Consider the following 18,179-nt stretch of genomic DNA (forward strand, 5'->3'; position numbering starts at 1 on the left):
ATATACTTTGTACAATACAAACATTTTAGAGTCAAAGACACAAATAGAATGAAAGTAAACAGATGGAAATGGATATGATACCAAAAAAAAAAGAGACAATAGACTGACAGAAACCATTTCCAAGTACATAAAAGAGAAAGAACATAAATGATATATATAAATTTACATACTAAATTATATATAAAAAGGATATGTACATTTATATATAAATATACGTAGTCACATACACATACACACAAATACTTAGGACAGGAATACAAAATTCACAGGGTGGACATTCCAAAAGTCTAGTGATAGATAGCAAATTCATTAGAAATCAGGCAAATGCAACTTAAAACAAAGAGAGCTTGTTTATTACCATAATACAATGGCAAAAATTTTAAAGTTTGATGGCTTTCATGTTCTGTTGATCTGGGGATACAGCAGCACAACCATTTTGGAAGGCAGTTTGGCAATACCCTTTAAAACATTATCATCTGTATTTATGTATGACCTTTGTTTCTGTCCACATACCCTAAAGAACCCCATACTGTGTATATAGAAGATATGTACAAAGATGTTCACTGAAGCAATATTCCCTACTGAAAAATCTGGAAACAATCTAATGACTACTCAACAGAGGAATGGCTAAAACTTATAGAAAGCTTCATAAAAACAACAATCATAGTTAAAAAATTAATTACATTATAATGTATCTATATGCATGTAATCTCAAAATATTACTGTATGGAGAAAAAATTACCAAGAAATAAGAACGATATTATTAATATAAAAATTCTTACAAAATAATACTCTATATTTTAATATAGGAAAAAATCCTATACATATATATATGTAAAAGTATGAAAAAGATCTAGAAGAATGAATGTACTCCAAACTCAGATAATAATGATCAAATTACTAATATTCTAATTCTTTATAAAGAATATACTAATATATGAGTTGTATAATTTTGAAAATACTTAAAATGTACACATTTTCTAGTTGGAATATTGGTAATGTTCTAGGACTTTCTGGACAGTTCTTTTGTATATATTTTCCAAGTTATCAAGTACTGGTGTGTACTGTGCAGCCTCCATAAAAGGAGTATGACGACAAACAAAAAGGTACTCTTCCTCATGTGATAGAAATCAGATAATAATGACATCTTCTATATTTTAATTTTGGCAAAAGTAAAGTCAGAAAACCACACATTTAAAATAATTCTAGGGGTGCCTGGCTGGCTCAGTTGGTTAAGCATCTGACTCCTGGTTTCTGCTCAGGTAATGATCCCATGGTTCGTGAGATTGAGCCCTGCATGGAGCTCTGTACTGTCAGTGCAGAGCCTGCTTGGGATTCTCTCTCCTTCTCTCTCTGCCCCTACCCTCCTCGCACTCACTCTCTCAAAATTAATAAATAAACTTTATCTCTGTCTGTCCCTCCCTTGCTTGCATTTGCACTTGCTCTTTCAAAACAAATAAACTTAAAATAAAATAAAATAAAATAAAATAAAATAAAATAAAATAAAATAAAATAATTCTATAGGGGTAATACTGAGAAAAAAGGTTTTAAGAGCATTATCTCTTTTTTTTTTTAATTACCTAGCACATCTAATGAAAGGAGAGGATCAAAATTTAATCTAAATGAAGGTACAGAGATTAATATATTTTTTGCTGTGCTACTGAAAAAAAACTAATATTGGAACCCTAATTTAGTAAAAGTATATACGTATGTGTGCAAATGACAAAGTTGATATTGTATCCTAACTGAAAGAATAAAAATCTTCCAGAATAGAAGACACAGTACCATTAGTGCTTTATATTTGTTGTTTAAATTAAATGAATTTTTCAGATAATATTTAATGTTATGCTCTCAAAAATTAAATAATTTTCAAAAGAAAGATGGTAATAAAGGTCTAGGAAATAAATGCATTCCTAAGTTCGGTAAAATTTTAGCTTTGTCCTCTATTATAATAAGTTTCAGAAACATATTATACAACAATTTTTCTATTTTTAATATTTATAGATATAAATCACCATTCAACAGTAGTTCTTCCAAGTTATCAGGATTTCGAGCAAGTTGCAAGATCAAAGCAGAACCCCGAACTTTATCAGGAATATCTTCATACAGTAACTCAATGTATTCATCCATGTCATTGATGTTAGCCACTTCATCAATCTGAAAGAAAGGAAGAGGAAGTCCTCTTAAAGAACAATGATGTCCCTCAAAGCTACTGCCAAGGAATGATACTGTGTGGTCAACATATTGCCCTTTTAATGACAGACAAGTTTTCAAAGGACTCATAGTAGCCAGGAGGAAATTAGACCTTTGGGTGTTAGGACTCCAATACAGAAGTAGTTACAAACCACATGAAAATAGGATGTACATAAACACTAAACTTGGGTCTATTAATATAAAGCATCCTAAATGTAATGCAAAATAATTTGTGTCTACTATAATAGGTTAAACAGTATTTCAAAACACACTGGATATGTTTAAATATAAGAATATTTAGGGGCGCCTGGGTGGCTCAGTCGGTTGAGCGTCCGACTTCAGCTCAGGTCACGATCTCGCGGTCCGTGAGTTCGAGCCCCGCGTCAGGCTCTGGGCTGATGGCTCAGAGCCTGGAGCCTGCTTCCGATTCTGTGTCTCCCTCTCTCTCTGCCCCTCCCCCGTTCATGCTCTGTCTCTCTCTGTCTCAAAAATAAATAAATGTTAAAAAAAAAAAAAGAATATTTAAAACATTTCAAAACTTATCAAAATAAATTATATCTGAAAAATAGGCCACTAACTTTTGACTATATAAAACACTCACTATCTACCTTTTCTAGGTGCTTCTAAGTTCAATAAACTTTCCACATCTACTTAATGTTAGTACATGAATCATTGATGGGAAAAGGCAACAACCTTACAATCAATCAGTTCTCTATTAGATCAGAATTAGGTCTTACCTCCATTCCTTCAAAAGGAGGTGGATCTTTAGGCTTGCTCGATTTTTCTTTTTTTTCTGTAAAAAGATTTTTTATTTTTAAATGAGAAGAACTAGGTGTTTAGAGTTTCTGGGTAATTTTTATATTCAGTAGCTGAGTTTATAGCTAACCGGGGGATCTTACAACTGACTAGTTTATGAAATAGTCTTTTTCCAATAAATAAAAAATTTTTTAAATGTTCATCTATAATCTGTTATAATGAGATATCAAGGAGAGTATATATGAATAAAATCTAGAAATAATCCCAAAGTTATGTTATGCAGCAATTTTAATTCCTCCTAGGTTAACTTTTTGGGAGGTAAATAGCCAGACTTGCCAACAAGAAGCAAAAGAGTCCCCTCCTGATTCACATTTAAGGTGGGAATAGGGAAACCAATAAAGCAAAGATACATTAATGAGTTGAATATTAGAAAAAACAAAATGAAAAAAATCACTTACAGTAATGAATTACATAAATAAGTATTACTGTTTTGTTTCAATCACTTCTGGGGGGGCAATGTTTCTGGTTTTGAAATAGTGAATTCCAAGTAAAAAAAGTTAAAAAGAAAAATGGAAATTTTTTTAGTAAGTATGTATTTAACATGGTAACAGCATTTCTTACATCTCCAAACATTAGTATCTATATAAACAGACTGATTCAAATGGATTTATCCATGTATGTTGACATGAAAATTTCCTCATATTCATCTAATTTCTGGGGAAGAAGGTGAGATGACTGATCTACCTTGAAAACTCGCAAGGCTTTATTAAGATATTAATATAAGTGCATTTGGAATTATATTAATTAGGCATTAGGAAAGATCAATTTTCACTATATTGTACTCAAAATAAGTACATACACACCTTACAAGAGTATGGGATTTACTTTGCTCACTTTGAACTTATTTAACTTATTGAAGAAGTTCTCTCTCATCATTTACAGGGATCTTAATAGGAATAGTCTATCATGAAACATTTAATGAAAGTGTTTCTTGATAAAATTTTCCTTATAGCACTAATTATTAATAATTAATAATTATACATTGAGTGTCAGTTATGTAGCTGGATACAAGTTCAAACTGCTTATTTTTGCTTTTAAATAAATACATTCACAATCACTTAATTCATTCAGAAATATATATTGATCATATAATATATGTTAGATAATATATTCAGGATTAACTAATAAAAGTGATATTAGAAAAAAGGCATTTTATTTGCTGTGGTTGGAGAGAAAAGACTGAGTAACTCAAAAAAAGTCAAAACAAATTTTCTCTCATTTTTTTCTACTTAGTATAATCAAAACATAAGCATTTATAAAGTTTTTCAAAGGTACCATATTTTAGAACTCACCAATGATGAAAGAAAGATATGTAAACCTAATTAATACCATGAGCGGAATAACTAACCATTCAATAATCTGAGATGACTTTCCAGCAAAATGTGTTTTTATTTCGTTTCATATTTGGTTTAGATTATTTGATGATATTTTCTAAAAACAATCAATTCCTTAGCTCTAATATTTTAATGACTTGGTTCCTTATGAAGAAATTGAAGGTAGAAGAATGGCAACAATGCAGACAATAAGGAATAAAAAAGTAATATTTCCTTAAGAAAGATTCATATAACTTGTATCTTTAGGATAGTCTAAAGCATATGACATATTTTAACATTTAAATACTTAGTAATCTATTCAAATTATAAATTGTCAATAAGAAATTTAGAAAATATAAATCTGGTTGGGTTAGAGAAAATAGGTTTTTTTGCCCCAAATTCTCTCCTTTTATTATTCCAGAATATGACAGACATTTGAGTTCGTTCCTTATTTCAGCACAAATGTACACATACAAACATATACACATGCCACAGTATGAAATAGAAACAGATCATTTTTTGTGGAAGCATCTAATACAGAGCCTGGCATGGAGAAAACTAATAGGTTTATTCTTTCATTCGTTTACTTATGCACAGCACTGGCAAAACAAAATAAAACAATAACAACAAAAAACACCACCAAATATCAAAAGCACGAACTATAGAAATAGCTCTGGTTATACATTAAAAAATGAGGAATTCTACTTACCTTTTCCTGGCAATGAATCACGGCGATTCTGTAGATAGTACAATAGCTGTTCTACCTCATTTAGTTTTGAGGGATGGATAAGTTTACATTCTTCAACCACCTTCCGGGCCAGGGAAGTTATATCCGTGTTGGCATTGAGACTCTTAAGACGAATGCTGTGAGCACATCAGAAACTTTCCAACTCAGGTATTATAAAAGTAAGTGATAACTTAAACAATACTTCTTATAAATAGTTCACAAAGCACTGAAAGGTACCTGACATAGACTCTTTTAGTAAAATATAATAAAGTATTAGATACAATTAGGCTTAGAAAAATGCAAAGAAATGATTTCTTTGAACTGAACAAATGAGATAACAAAAAGAACATAAAATCTGTATCTGACTCTTCTAGGGAGGACAGCATATTCAGAAATCTTGTTTTAAAATAATCTTTCTAGGGGGCGCATGGGTGGCTCAGTTGGTTAAGCATCCGACTCTTGATTTTCTCTTAGGTCATGATCTCACGGTTGGCGTGCACTGGCAGTGCAGCACCTGGTTGGGATTCTCTCTCTCTCCCTCTCTCTGTGCCCTGCCTCACTCACTTTCTCTCTCTTTCTCAAAAGTAAACTTCAAACAAACAAATACGTGTTAAAGAACTAAGAACTAAATCTTTTGCCTGAAATGTGGATATCTGAGGTTCTAAAAGGAAAGACTGATCTGCTAGCTTTTCTTTGGAAGTCAAATTAATAAGATCTCAAGGGGTGCCTGGGTGGCTCAGTCAGTTAAGCGTCTGACTTCAGCTCAGGTCATGATCTCAACATAGTTCATGTGTTCAAGCCCCACAATGGGCTCTGTGCTGACAGCTCGGAGCCTGGAGCTTGCTTCGGATTCTGTGTCTCCCTCTCTCTCCGCCTCTCCCCTGTTGATGCTCTGTCTCTCTCTCAAAAATAAGTAAGCATTAGGGCGCCTGGGTGGCTCAGTTGGCTGAGCATTCGACTTCGGCTCAGGTCACGATCTCGCGGTCCGTGAGTTCGAGCCCCGTGTCCGGCTCTGGGCTGACAGCTTGGGAGCTTGGAGCCTGTTTCGGATTCTGTGTCTCCCTCTCTCTCTGCCCCTCCCCCGTTCATACTCTGTCTCTCTCTGTCTCAAAAATAAATAAACATTAAAAAAAAATAATAAGTAAGCATTAAAAAAATTTTTTTTAATCAATAAACATAAAAAAAAAAGATCTAAAGAGATTTTCACATGCTCCCAAAATGTATAAAACTCAGGCAGTAATCACAACACATTAATGGAAGAGAGAACGTGTAAGAGGACACATAAGTACGTATATGTGCATATATGTATTTTTCTTCAATTTAGTGAATTATCCAAAGACTTAGTTCTTTTAATTTTTTTTTAATGTTTATTTATTTGAGGCAGGGGGAGGGTGTGGAGGGGTGGGCAGAGAGAGAAGGAGACACAGAATCCGAAGCAGGCTCAGGCTCCGAGCTGCCAGCACAGAGCCCCATGCGGGATTCAAACATACAAACCGCGAGATCATGACCTAAGCCAAAGTCAGACACTCAGCTGACTGAGACACCCAGGTGCCCCAAGGACTTAGTTATTTCAATGAATTGTATGTGGAATTTAGTTTCCTAACACAAAAAAAGAAGACAGATTAGGGATCTTACTAAGATACTAGGCAGCTTTTCTTTTCAGGGTGCTATACACCAAAGTTTCTCAATTACAGCGCCATTAAAATTTGAAGCCAAACCATTCTTTGACCTTGTGCATTTTAGGATGTTTAGCAGCACCCTGGCCTCTATCCACTACATTGTCAATAGGATCCCTCCAGTTACAACCTCCAAAACTGTTTCCAGGCATTACCAAATGTTCTCTGGGGGAAAAACATCACAACCAGTTGAGAACCACTGCTATATATTTAAAATACAGTGCTTTGGGAGCGCCTGTGTGGCTCAGTCAGTTGAGTGTCCAACTTTGGCTCAGGTCATGGTCTGGCAGTCCGTGAGTGCAAGCCCCATGTCGGGCTCTGTGCTAACAGCTCAGAGCCTGGAGCCTACTTCGGATTGTGAGTCTCCCTCTGCCCCTCCTCGCTCACACTCTCTCAAAAAAAAAAAAAAAAAAAAAATTAAAAAAAAATTAAATACAGTACTTTTCAGGGTGCTGTATCACCAAAACATACTAACACTCTTTTAAACTAGTTAAAATCTTCTTACTTAGCTCCCAAATCAACTTTTTTTTTTTTTTTTTTTTTTTTTTTTTTTTTACGGAAGGAGAAGATTGGGAGAGAACACTAGGCCATCTCCGACCTTCTCTACTTCCACAATACTATGAAAGGAGGGCAAGACAATCACCAGCACAACTATAGAATAATGAAAAAGACCAGTTCCCAAGGGGCTCCTGAAAGTATTATAAAAGTAGGAAGGAAAGTGTAGGATGTCAAGAGATGTAATCTCAATTCACTGAGTCAGAAAATTGAGTCATTACATTACCAACATCTTTCACAGGGCTACACTTTGAAGGGATGAATTCAAAGTACATGCCCTACTTGGGAATTCTGGAACGCATACTATCTTCTACAACTCCAGGGAAAAAAGAATAATACAGAGAGGATCCCCTAAAATAGAAATTTCTTAAATTAAGCTAAAAAGTCTCATATAAACCTCTTTTATTTCTGATTTCACAAGTTGTAGTAGTTTATACTCTATTATATGCATTCACTAAATGGCATAAATTAGAAATGATATTTTTCAGCAACTTTCCACTATGCTTAGCTAAACATGATCTTCTCTGGAATAAATATACTCTGTATTTATAGTTTAATATGGTCTCTGCTTCACTAAGATGAAGTATGCCTAGAAGAAGGCCGAACCATTTGTAATCTATGCTGATTTAAATAACGTCAGATTTCTACACAGTTTACATAAAATTCACCACTTTCAAACTATGCACCAATGAAGAAAACTTACATCTTTTGGCATTCCTTTCGTTCTCCCAACATGGGATCACCCATCTCTCCAAGAATGGTAGCTTCCACTTCATACTGAACAATGAGTGCTTTTTCTGATGGATGTACATCAATATTTCCTCCTTTAACTTTCCTATAATATAAAATAAAAAAAGACATAGGTAGATTAAAAACTCACAAAATGTCCATGCTTTTTATCTAGTTTTTAGTTCTAAAGGCATGTGGGTCGGATTAACATACACATTTAAATTAGATTTACTTTTGACTTAGACCAAAAAATAACTCTTTTGCTCCAACTCTGTAAACTCTGTACTATACATATTTCTTGATCTTGCAGAAAGTACCTTAATAAATAGCTATACCTGGGAAAAAATACATTTACACAAAGAATCATGCTTATAGAAAATTTGCAAGTGAATAAAACAAGATGTTTTGGAGAGAAGAACCTCAAACAAAAATCAGTAATTCAAAAATAAAGTAGCTGCCCCCAAATTTGTATTAAAAAAAAAACCAAACAACTGCCTAACAATTAGCCCATTAACTGGCTCACAGAATGACACGAAATTATCTAAACCACAATATTTATTATCTATCACTTTACATAAATATATACACTGCAGCATTAGTACCTAATCTTCAAAACACACTCAAATTACATAACAAAAAAAACATTAAGAGGTTATGTTTTACAGTCCTGCATCTTCAAATTATAATGTCATTAGTAGTTTCCACAGAATGTTTCTATATACCTCATCCCCCAAGCTTCTAAAGTTATACAATGAATCTTTAGTTATAGTAAACCAATGACAAATTAATCACTACTTGTCACTTGGCCACATTAGAAGGTGATAAAACAAGTGATATTAGAAGAGATTAAGCAACGAGAACAAGAAAAATTTCTCACTATAGTCAAAGTTGGCTAGTAGGATATTTTAGCCTGACAAGAAGGAACAGAAATATGACAATATCTTAAATTAAAATTCCAATGATTAGATACTCAATGCTCTTTCTTTAGTTAGAAATTAATGCCCTATTATGCATATTCTCAATGTAAGTTTTAAAATGATCTTTTCATCAGAATTATTTATGAAATATGGAATCTGTACTAGGACCATGACTAAAAGTCAAGTATAGAGATAGGGTAGGAAATCAAATACAATGCTGGAGTCTAGGTAGGTCAGCAACTACACTGACAGTAAGATGTACAGAACAAAGCTTGTGAGGAATTAAAGCAGCTAGAAACCAGGCAGGCCGGTAAAAATAATTAGGAAATTAGATACACACACATATATTAAACAGGATGGCATAGACTCCAAAAGGCAGGATAAATGGGTACAAGCTGAGACTAGCAATCAAAAACTAAAGGAATCACAGGAATCAAAAGAACTAAGAAGAGTTAAAAAAAAATGAAAGAAAGAAAAAAGAAAAAAAAAGATGTACTATAGCAATCACTACAGAAAGCATCTTAATTATAGAACAAACTAGTTCCGTGCTTCCTCTTAAGATGGAGAGCAATCCCAGTTGTGAATTTCCTATACAGAAGGGGGTAACCACTGTATCCAATTCAATGAAGACAATTATAAGGATAAAACACAAGTGCAATCCTAAGAGTAGTCCCCTACCACCACTTGCACAGCCGGTCTTCTACAGGTAAAGAAAAGCGTAATTGTCTTCTGGTCTGATATCATGCATTTCTCAAAGAAATCAAATTGATCAAAGAATCTCACCACTCCGTTCTTGTTTTTGTTTTTGTTTGCTTTTTTGTGTGCATGTGTGTTTTTAAAAAGTATGTTCATTAAGTTTTTTAATAGCTTCTTTATCACTAAAGCAAGTTATGTTTTTATAGGAAAAGTAGAACACAGAAATTGCAAAGAAAAAAATAAACTCAAAAACCTGGAAGAAACCAAGTGTTACAATTTTAGCACATATACATTCAGGTATTTTTTTAATTCATGTATAAATAATAGAGTTGCAGCTCTAGAAGTTCTTTATAGGAGAGGCTTAATTAAGGGTAGCAATTTGGTAGGGTTGAAACTACACTGAATAGCACTTTACATAAGAGTAATACAAGTTATTAATTGCTTATATAACCTGGGGGCTGATGGAAATTATGGATAAACCCCTTGCCTGTTCTCCTTGGCATTGTGGCTGAATATATAAGATATGTATATTAAAACTAATCCCTCATTATACTGTTTAGTAACACATTTAAAACTTACTATGGGTGCCTGGGTGGCTCAGTTGGTTAAGCATCTGACTCTGGATTTGGGCTCAGGTCCTGATCTCACAGTTCATAAGACTGAGCCCCACCTCAGGCTCTGCAATGACAGCGTGGAATCTGCTTGGGATTCTGTCTCTGTCTCCCTCTCTGCCCCTCCCCCAGTCTAATGCATGCATTCGCACTCTCTCTGTCAAAATAAATAAATATTAAAAAAAGAAGAAAACCTGTATGAAGAATAAAGTCACCAAGAAAAAAAGAGAGAGGACTCAAATAAAGTCATAAACAAAAGAACAAACATTTCCAACTGATCACACAGAAATACAAAGGATCACAAGAAACTTAGCAATTAATTATACACCAACAAATGTAACAACATAGAAGAAATGGGTAAAATCCTAAAAACCATACAATCTGCAAAGATCAAATCATAAAAAAACAGAAAATATGAACAGACCAATTACTAGTAAGCCACTGAATCAGTAATCAAAAATGTCCCAATAAACAAAAGTCTACACTCAACTGCTTCACTGGTTAATGCTACCAAATATTCAAAGAATTAATGACAATCATTCTCAAACTCTTCCAAAAAACAGAACAGGAGGGAATACTTACAAACTCATTTTATGAGGTCAGCATTACCATTACACCAAAACCAGACAAGAACACCAAAAAAAAAAAAAAAAAAAAAAAAATTACAGGCTAATACCCAAAAGGAACACAGATGCAAAAATCTTCACAAAATACTAGCAAACCAACTCAAGTTTACATTAAAAGCATCACACATCATGATCAAGTGGGATTTATTTGAGGGATGCAAGGATGGTTCAATAAATGGAAATCAATCAATACACTACATTAACAAAATGAAGTATAAAAGTCATACGATTATCTCAACAGATGCATAAAACATTTGACAATGTTCAATATCCATTTATGATAAAAACTGCCAACAAAGTGAATATACAGGGAATGTACCACAACACAATAAAGGCCATATATAATAAATACACAGCTAACATCATACTCGACAGTGAAAAACTAAAAGCTTTTCCTCAAAGACCAGGAACAAGGCAAGGATGCCCACTCTTACCACTTCTATTCAACACAGTATGAGAAGCCCTAGCCAGAGTAATTTGTCAAGAAAAAGAAATAACAGGCATCCAAATCAGAAAGCAAGAAGTAAAACTGCCACTATTGGTGGATGACATGATATTATTATAGAGAAAACTCTAAAGACCCCACACACAAAAAAACTGGAGCTCATAAACTGAAGAAAGTTGCAGGTTAAAAAAAACCAACATTAAAAATCAGTTGCATTTCCATACACTAATAATGAACTATCTTAAGAGAAATTAAGAAAATATTCCCATTTACAATTACATCAAAAAGAATAAAATATCTAGAAATAAATTTAACCAAGGTCTTTAACCAAGACCTATACCCTGAAAACTATAAGATATTGATGAAAGAAAGTGAACACAAATAAATGAAAAGATATTCCAAGTTTATAGACTGAAAGAATTAATACCGATAAAATGTCCATATCACCCAAAGCAATCTACAAATTCAAGGCAACCCCTATCAAAATCCCAATGGCCTTTTTTCACAGAAATTGAACAAACAATCCTAAAATTTGTATGGAGCCACAAAAGACCCTGAATAGTCAAAGCAATCTTGAGAAAGAAGAACAAAGCTAGAGGACTCACATTTTCTGGTTTCAAAATATATTACAAAGTTGTAATCAAAACAGTATGGTATTTGCATAAAAAAAGACACATATATCAACAGAATACATAGCCCAGAAATAAACTGACACATATATGGCCAATTAATTCACAACAAAGGAGCCAAGAATACACAATAGGGAAGGACAGTCTCTTCAATAAATGGCATTTAGAAAACTGGACAGCTACATGAAAAAGAATGAAACTGGACCATTATCTTACACCATATACAAAAATTAATTCAAAATGGATTAAGAGTTGAACATAAGACCTAAAACTATAAAACTCCTAGAAGAAAATAAGGACAGTAAGCTTCTCACCATAGATCTTGGCAAGTTTTTTTTGACACCAAAAGCAAAGGCAGTAAAAACAAAAATAAATAAGTGGGCCTAAGTCGAACTAAATATCTTCTTCCCAGCAAAAGAAAAAAAAAAAATACAACTTACTAAGTGGGAGAATATATTTGCAATAATATGTCTGAGAATGGGTTAATACCTAAAATATACAAAGACATCACAGAGCTCAATAGAAAAAAAAGAAAAAGAAAAAAAGAAAGAAAAAGGAAAAAATGCCAATCTGGTTAAAAAATCAGCAGAGGATGTGAATAGGCATTTTTTTCTAAGAAGACATACAGATGGCCAACAGGTACATGAAAAGATGCTCAATATCTCTACTCATAAATGAAATGCAAATCAAAACCACAATAAGGTATCACCTCATACCTGTTAAAATGGCTATTATCAAAAAGACAAGAAATAGACAGTGTTGGCAAGAATGTGGAGAAAAGGGAACCCTACTACACTGTTGATGGGAATGTAAATTAATGCAGCCACTATGGAAAATCGTATAGAGGTTTTTCAAAAAACTGAACACAGACCTACCATATGATCCAGCAAACCCATTTCTGAGTGTTTATCCAAAGGAACTAATTCTAAGAGATATATAGTACACACCCCCATGTTCACTGCAGTATTATTTATAACAGCCAATACAAAGAAGCAACCCAAGTGTCCATCATAAAGAAAATGTGGTGTATGTACGTGTATATGTGTAAAATCTTGCCATTTGTGACACCATGGATAGACCTTGAGAGCATTATGCTATACGAAATAAGTCAGAGAGAGACAGACAAATTCTTTATGATCTCATTTGTATGTGTAATCTAAGAACAAAACAAACCCAAACTCACAGATACACAGAACATATTGGTAGTTGCCAAAGGCAGGGGGTGGCAGCTGGGAAAACAGGTGAAGGTGGTCAAAGGCACAAATTTCCAGTGATAAAATAAATAAGTCCTGGGCACCTGGGTGACTCAGTCGGTTAAGCATCCAACTACTGATTTCAGCTCAGGTCATGATCTCATCACATCATGCTAAGCATGGAGCCTGCTTAAGATTCTCTTTCTCAGGGGCACCTGGGTGGCTCAGTCGGTTAAGCGTACGACATCAGCTCAGGTCACGATCTCGCAGTCTGTGAGTTCGAGCCCCGCGTTGGGCTCTGGGCTGATGGCCTGGAGCCTGGAGCCTGCTTCCGGTTCTGTGTCTCCCTCTCTCTCTGCCCCTCCCCCGTTCATGTTCTGTCTCTCTCTGTCTCAAAAATAAATAAACGTTAAAAAAAAAAAAAGATTCTCTTTCTCTCCTCCTCTGCCCTTCTCCCCCATTTCTGAACTCTCTCTAAGATAAGATAAGGCCCGGGGATATAACGTACAGCATGGTGACAATAGTTAATAACAAGGTATTGTACACTTGGAAATTGCTAATAGACTAAATCTTAAAAGTTCTTATCACAAGAAAAAAACATTATTACTATGTGGTAATGGGTGTTAACTAGACTTATTGTGGTGATCATTTCACAAGTGTATTGTGATATGCACCTGAAACTAATATAATGTTATGTCTATTACAGCTCAATAAAAGATTTCAAATCAATAACTTGATTTTACACCTTAAGGAACCAGAAAAAGAATAAACTAAACCACATGCTTGTGGAAGGTAGGAAATCATAAAGACAGAGAGATTAAACAAATAGAGAATACATATGCAAAATAAAAAAAAATCAAAAGTTGCTTCTTTGAAAAATTCACAAAATTGGCAAACCTTTAGTTAAGAAAAAAAGAGAAGAGTGAAATTACTACAATCAGAAATTAAAATGGGATACTATTGACCTTACAGAGATAAAAAGAATACTATAAACTATTGTAAGCCGACAAATTAGATAATCTAGATGAAATGGACAAATTCCTAGAAATAAACAAACAACATAAAGTCAAAAGAAAGAGAAATTCTGAATAGACCTATATAGTAAATAAAGAAATTCAATCAGTCATCAAAAACTTCCAAACAAAGAGAAGTCCAGGATCAGATGACTTCACTGGTGATTTCTACCACAGATCCAAAGAAAAATTAACACCAATCCTTCTTAAATGCCTCTGAAAAATAGACCTCATTCTATGAGGTCAGCATTACTCTGTTACCAAAGTGAGACAAACACACCACAAAAATAGAATATCTCTTATAAATATCTTATATAAAGAGATGGAAATCAATATCCTTCATGAATATAGATGCAAAAGTCCTCAAAATACTAACACTATGCAGCAGCATATTAAAAGATTACAAGCCAAGACCAAGTAGGTTCTATTCTAGGAATGCAAAGAAGTTATACATATGAAAAACAATATAATACACCACATTAATAAAATGAAGGAAAAATGTACATGATTATTCCAATTGATGCAGAAAAAGCATTTGACAAAACCTAACACCCTTTCAAATAAAAGCATTCAATAAATTAGGAATACAAGAAAAGGGCATATATGAAAAACCTACAGCTAATAATATACTCAATAGTAAAAGAATAAAAGCTTTCCTTTAAGAATAGGAACAAGATAAGTATGCCTACTTTCATCCACTTTTTTTTTAAGTTTATTTATTTATTTTGAGAGTGAAAGAGAGCATAAGCAGTGAAGGGGCACAGAGAGAGGGACAGAGAATCCCAAGCAGGCTCTGTACATGGGGCTTGATCTCACGAACCAGGAGATCATGACCTGAGCCAAAATCAAGAGTCCGACACTCAACTGATTGAACCACCCAGGCGCCCTGCTGTCATCCATTTCTATTCAATATACTACTGGAAGTTCAAGCCAGAGCATTGACATATAGAAAAGAAATAAAAGCATCCATATTGGAAAAGAAGTAATACTATATCTGTAGATGACATGACCTCATATGTTGAGAACTGCTAATCACAGTAAATTCAGCAAATTTGCAGATCACACTACAAACACACAAAAAAATCAGTTGCATTTCTATATACTAGTAATGAAAATGCCAAAAAGGAAGTTAAAAAAACAATTCCACTTACAATCAAAAGGAATAAAATACTAACAAATTTAAGCAGAGAGGTGTAGCACTTAGTGAAACTATAAAACATTGCTGAAAGAAATTAATAAGAATTAAATGGATGGATATCCCTTGTTCACAGATCGATAACTTTATAGTGTTAACACGGCAATACTTCCCAAAGTGATCTACAGATTTAATACAATCCCTATCAAAATCCCAAAAGCCTCTTTTAGGGATCCTAAAATTCATATGGAAACACAAGGGACCCTGAGTAGCCAAAACAATCCCAAAAAAGAACAAAGGTGTAAGACATACTTTCTAATTTCAAAATACACTACAAAGCTACAATAATCAAAACAGTGAAGTAGTAGCATAAAAACATACAGATCAATGAAGGAGAATGGAGTCCAGAAATAAACCCCTACATCTACCATAAATGGATTTTCAACAAAGGCAGCAAGACCTTTCACTGGGGAAAGAATGATCTCTTTAACAAATGCCAGGACAACTGGATATCCACACGTAAAAGAATGAAATTGGACCCTTACTTTATATCACACTATTAACTCAAGATGGATTGAAAACAAATTTGAGAGCTGAAACTACAAAACCCTTAGAAAGCATAGAGGCAAATATTCATGACTTTGGATTTGGCAATGTTTTTTTAAAATTAATTTTTAAATTTTAATTCCAGTATAGCTAACATACAGTGTTATATTAGTTTCAGGTGTATGATGTAGTGATTCAATAATTCTATACATTACTTAGCACTCTTCTATAAGTATACTCTTTAATTCCCATTACCTATTTCACCTACCTCCCCTCTGGTAACCATCAGTTTGTTCTCTATATTTAAGTGTTTTTCTCAATTTGTTTCTTTTCCTTTGTCATTTGTTTTGTTTCTTAAATTCCACATATGAGAGAAATCATATTGTATTTGTCTTTCTCTGACTGACTTATTTCACTTAGCATTATACTCTCTAGATCCATTAGTGATGTTGCAAATGGCAAGATGTTATTCTTTATGGCGGAATATTTTATTATAGATATACATATATAATAATATTCTATATATATACACACACATATGCAATATATCTAAATACATATACCGCCTCTCCTTTATTCATTCATCTGTTAGTGGACACTGGGGCTGCTTCTATAATTTGACTATTATAAATAATGTCGTGATAAACATAGGGTGCATCTATCCCTTTGAATTAGTGTTTTTGTATTTTTTGGATAAACACCTAATAGTGCAATTACTGGATCTTAGGGTAGTTCTATTCCTAACTTTTTGAGGGACCTCATACTGTCTTCCACAGTGGCTAAACCAGTTTGCATTCCCAACAAAAGTGCACAAGGGTTGCTTTTTTTCCACATCCTCACCAACACCTGTTGTTTCCTGTGATTTTGATTTCAGCCATTCTAAAAGGTGTGAGATGATATCTTATTGTGGTTTTGATTTGCATTTCCCTGATGATGAGTGATGAGCATCTTTTCATGTGTCTGTCGATCATTTGTATATCTTCTTTGGAGAAATGTCTGTTCATGTCTTCTTTATATATTTTGGATACTAACCCTTTATCGGATATGTTGTTTGTAATTATGTTCTGCCATTCAGTAGTCTGTCTTTAAGCTTTGTTGATTGTTTGCTTTGCTATGCTTTTTATTTTGCTACATGCAAAAGAATGAAACTGGACCACTCTCTGACACCATACACAAATGTAAATTCAAAATGGACTAAGGACTTAAACGTGAGATATTAAACCATAAAAATCCTAGAGTTAATTACGTGGTATAAAGGGTCCAATTTCATTCTTTTATGTGTAGATATCCAGTAATTTCTCTGACATCAGCCTTAGCAACATCTTTCTAGATGTCTCCTGAGGCAAGGGAAAGAAAGAAAAAATAAACTATTAGGCAATGGTTTCCAAAATAATGGTAGCAAAAGCAAGTAAATAAAAATTGAACTGGACTCCATCAAAATTAAAAACTTTTGCATAAGGAAGGACACTATGATGATAATGCAAAAACAATCACACAGTGGGGCAAAATATTTGTAAATCATTTATGTGGTAAGAGTCTAGTATCTAGAATGTATAAAGAACTCATTTCCCCAAAGAAGATAAAGGCCAAGAAGCATATGAAAAGATACTCAATGTCACTAGTAACTAGAGAAATGCAAATAAAATCACAGATAGTACTTCGCATCCACTGAATGGCCAGAATATAAATAAATAAATGAATAAATAAATAAATAACAACTGTTGGTGATGTCGAAAATTGGAACTCTCATACACTGCTGATGGGAATGTAAATGGTGCAGCCACTCTGAAAAAGTTTGGTGGTTCTTCAATAAGTTAAACACACAATTAGTACGTGACCCAGAAACAACTGGGTACATACCAGAGAGTGAAAAAAGGTATTCAAAGTAAAACTAGTACAGGAATGTTCAAAACAGTTTTACTCACAGTAGCCAATAGATGGAAACAATCTAAATGTCTATCAATAGATGAATGGATAATCTACATGTGCTATATCCACACAATGAACTACCATTCAGCTATTAAATGGAATGAATTACTGCTGAATGCTAAAATGTGGATGAATGTTGAAAACATACTGTATAAAAAAAGGGCTTTAGGGACACCTGGGTGGCTCAGTCGGTTGGGCGTCTGACTTCGGCTCAGGTCATGATCTCACAGTTCATGAGTTCAAGCCCCGTGTCGGGCTCCATGCTGACGGCTCAGAGCCTGGAGCCTGCTCCAGATTCTGTGTTTCTCTCTCTCTGCCCCCTCCCTGCTCATGCTCTGTCTCTCTCCCTCTCAGAAATAAACATTAAAAAAATTTAAAAAAAAAAAAAAAAAAAAAAAGAGCTTTACATGAAGGCCATCCACTGATTTTG

At 33.9% G+C, this 18,179-nt stretch overlaps 1 protein-coding gene across 5 annotated transcripts in view; it reads right to left on the reverse strand.

The window, feature by feature from the left end:
- KIFAP3 (kinesin associated protein 3) overlaps positions 1-18,179 on the reverse strand; it is a 178,875-nt gene that overhangs the window by 140,213 nt on the left and 20,483 nt on the right. For 4 of the 5 annotated variants that reach the window (XM_042975506.1, XM_042975505.1, XM_007077026.3 and 1 more), the window contains 4 exons: positions 7,984-8,115; positions 5,032-5,186; positions 2,931-2,986; positions 2,016-2,157 (listed from right to left, as the gene is read on the reverse strand). In XM_042975506.1, the coding sequence (XP_042831440.1) occupies positions 2,016-2,157; positions 2,931-2,986; positions 5,032-5,186; positions 7,984-8,115 (485 nt within the window). Of the gene's footprint in view, positions 1-2,015; positions 2,158-2,930; positions 2,987-5,031; positions 5,187-7,983; positions 8,116-12,808; positions 12,879-18,179 lie in introns of those variants that run through there. The other variant, XM_042975509.1, reaches the window with a different exon arrangement.

The sequence above is a fragment of the Panthera tigris genome, chromosome F3 (genome assembly GCF_018350195.1).
Source record: "Panthera tigris isolate Pti1 chromosome F3, P.tigris_Pti1_mat1.1, whole genome shotgun sequence".
Lineage (NCBI taxonomy): Eukaryota > Metazoa > Chordata > Mammalia > Carnivora > Felidae > Panthera > Panthera tigris.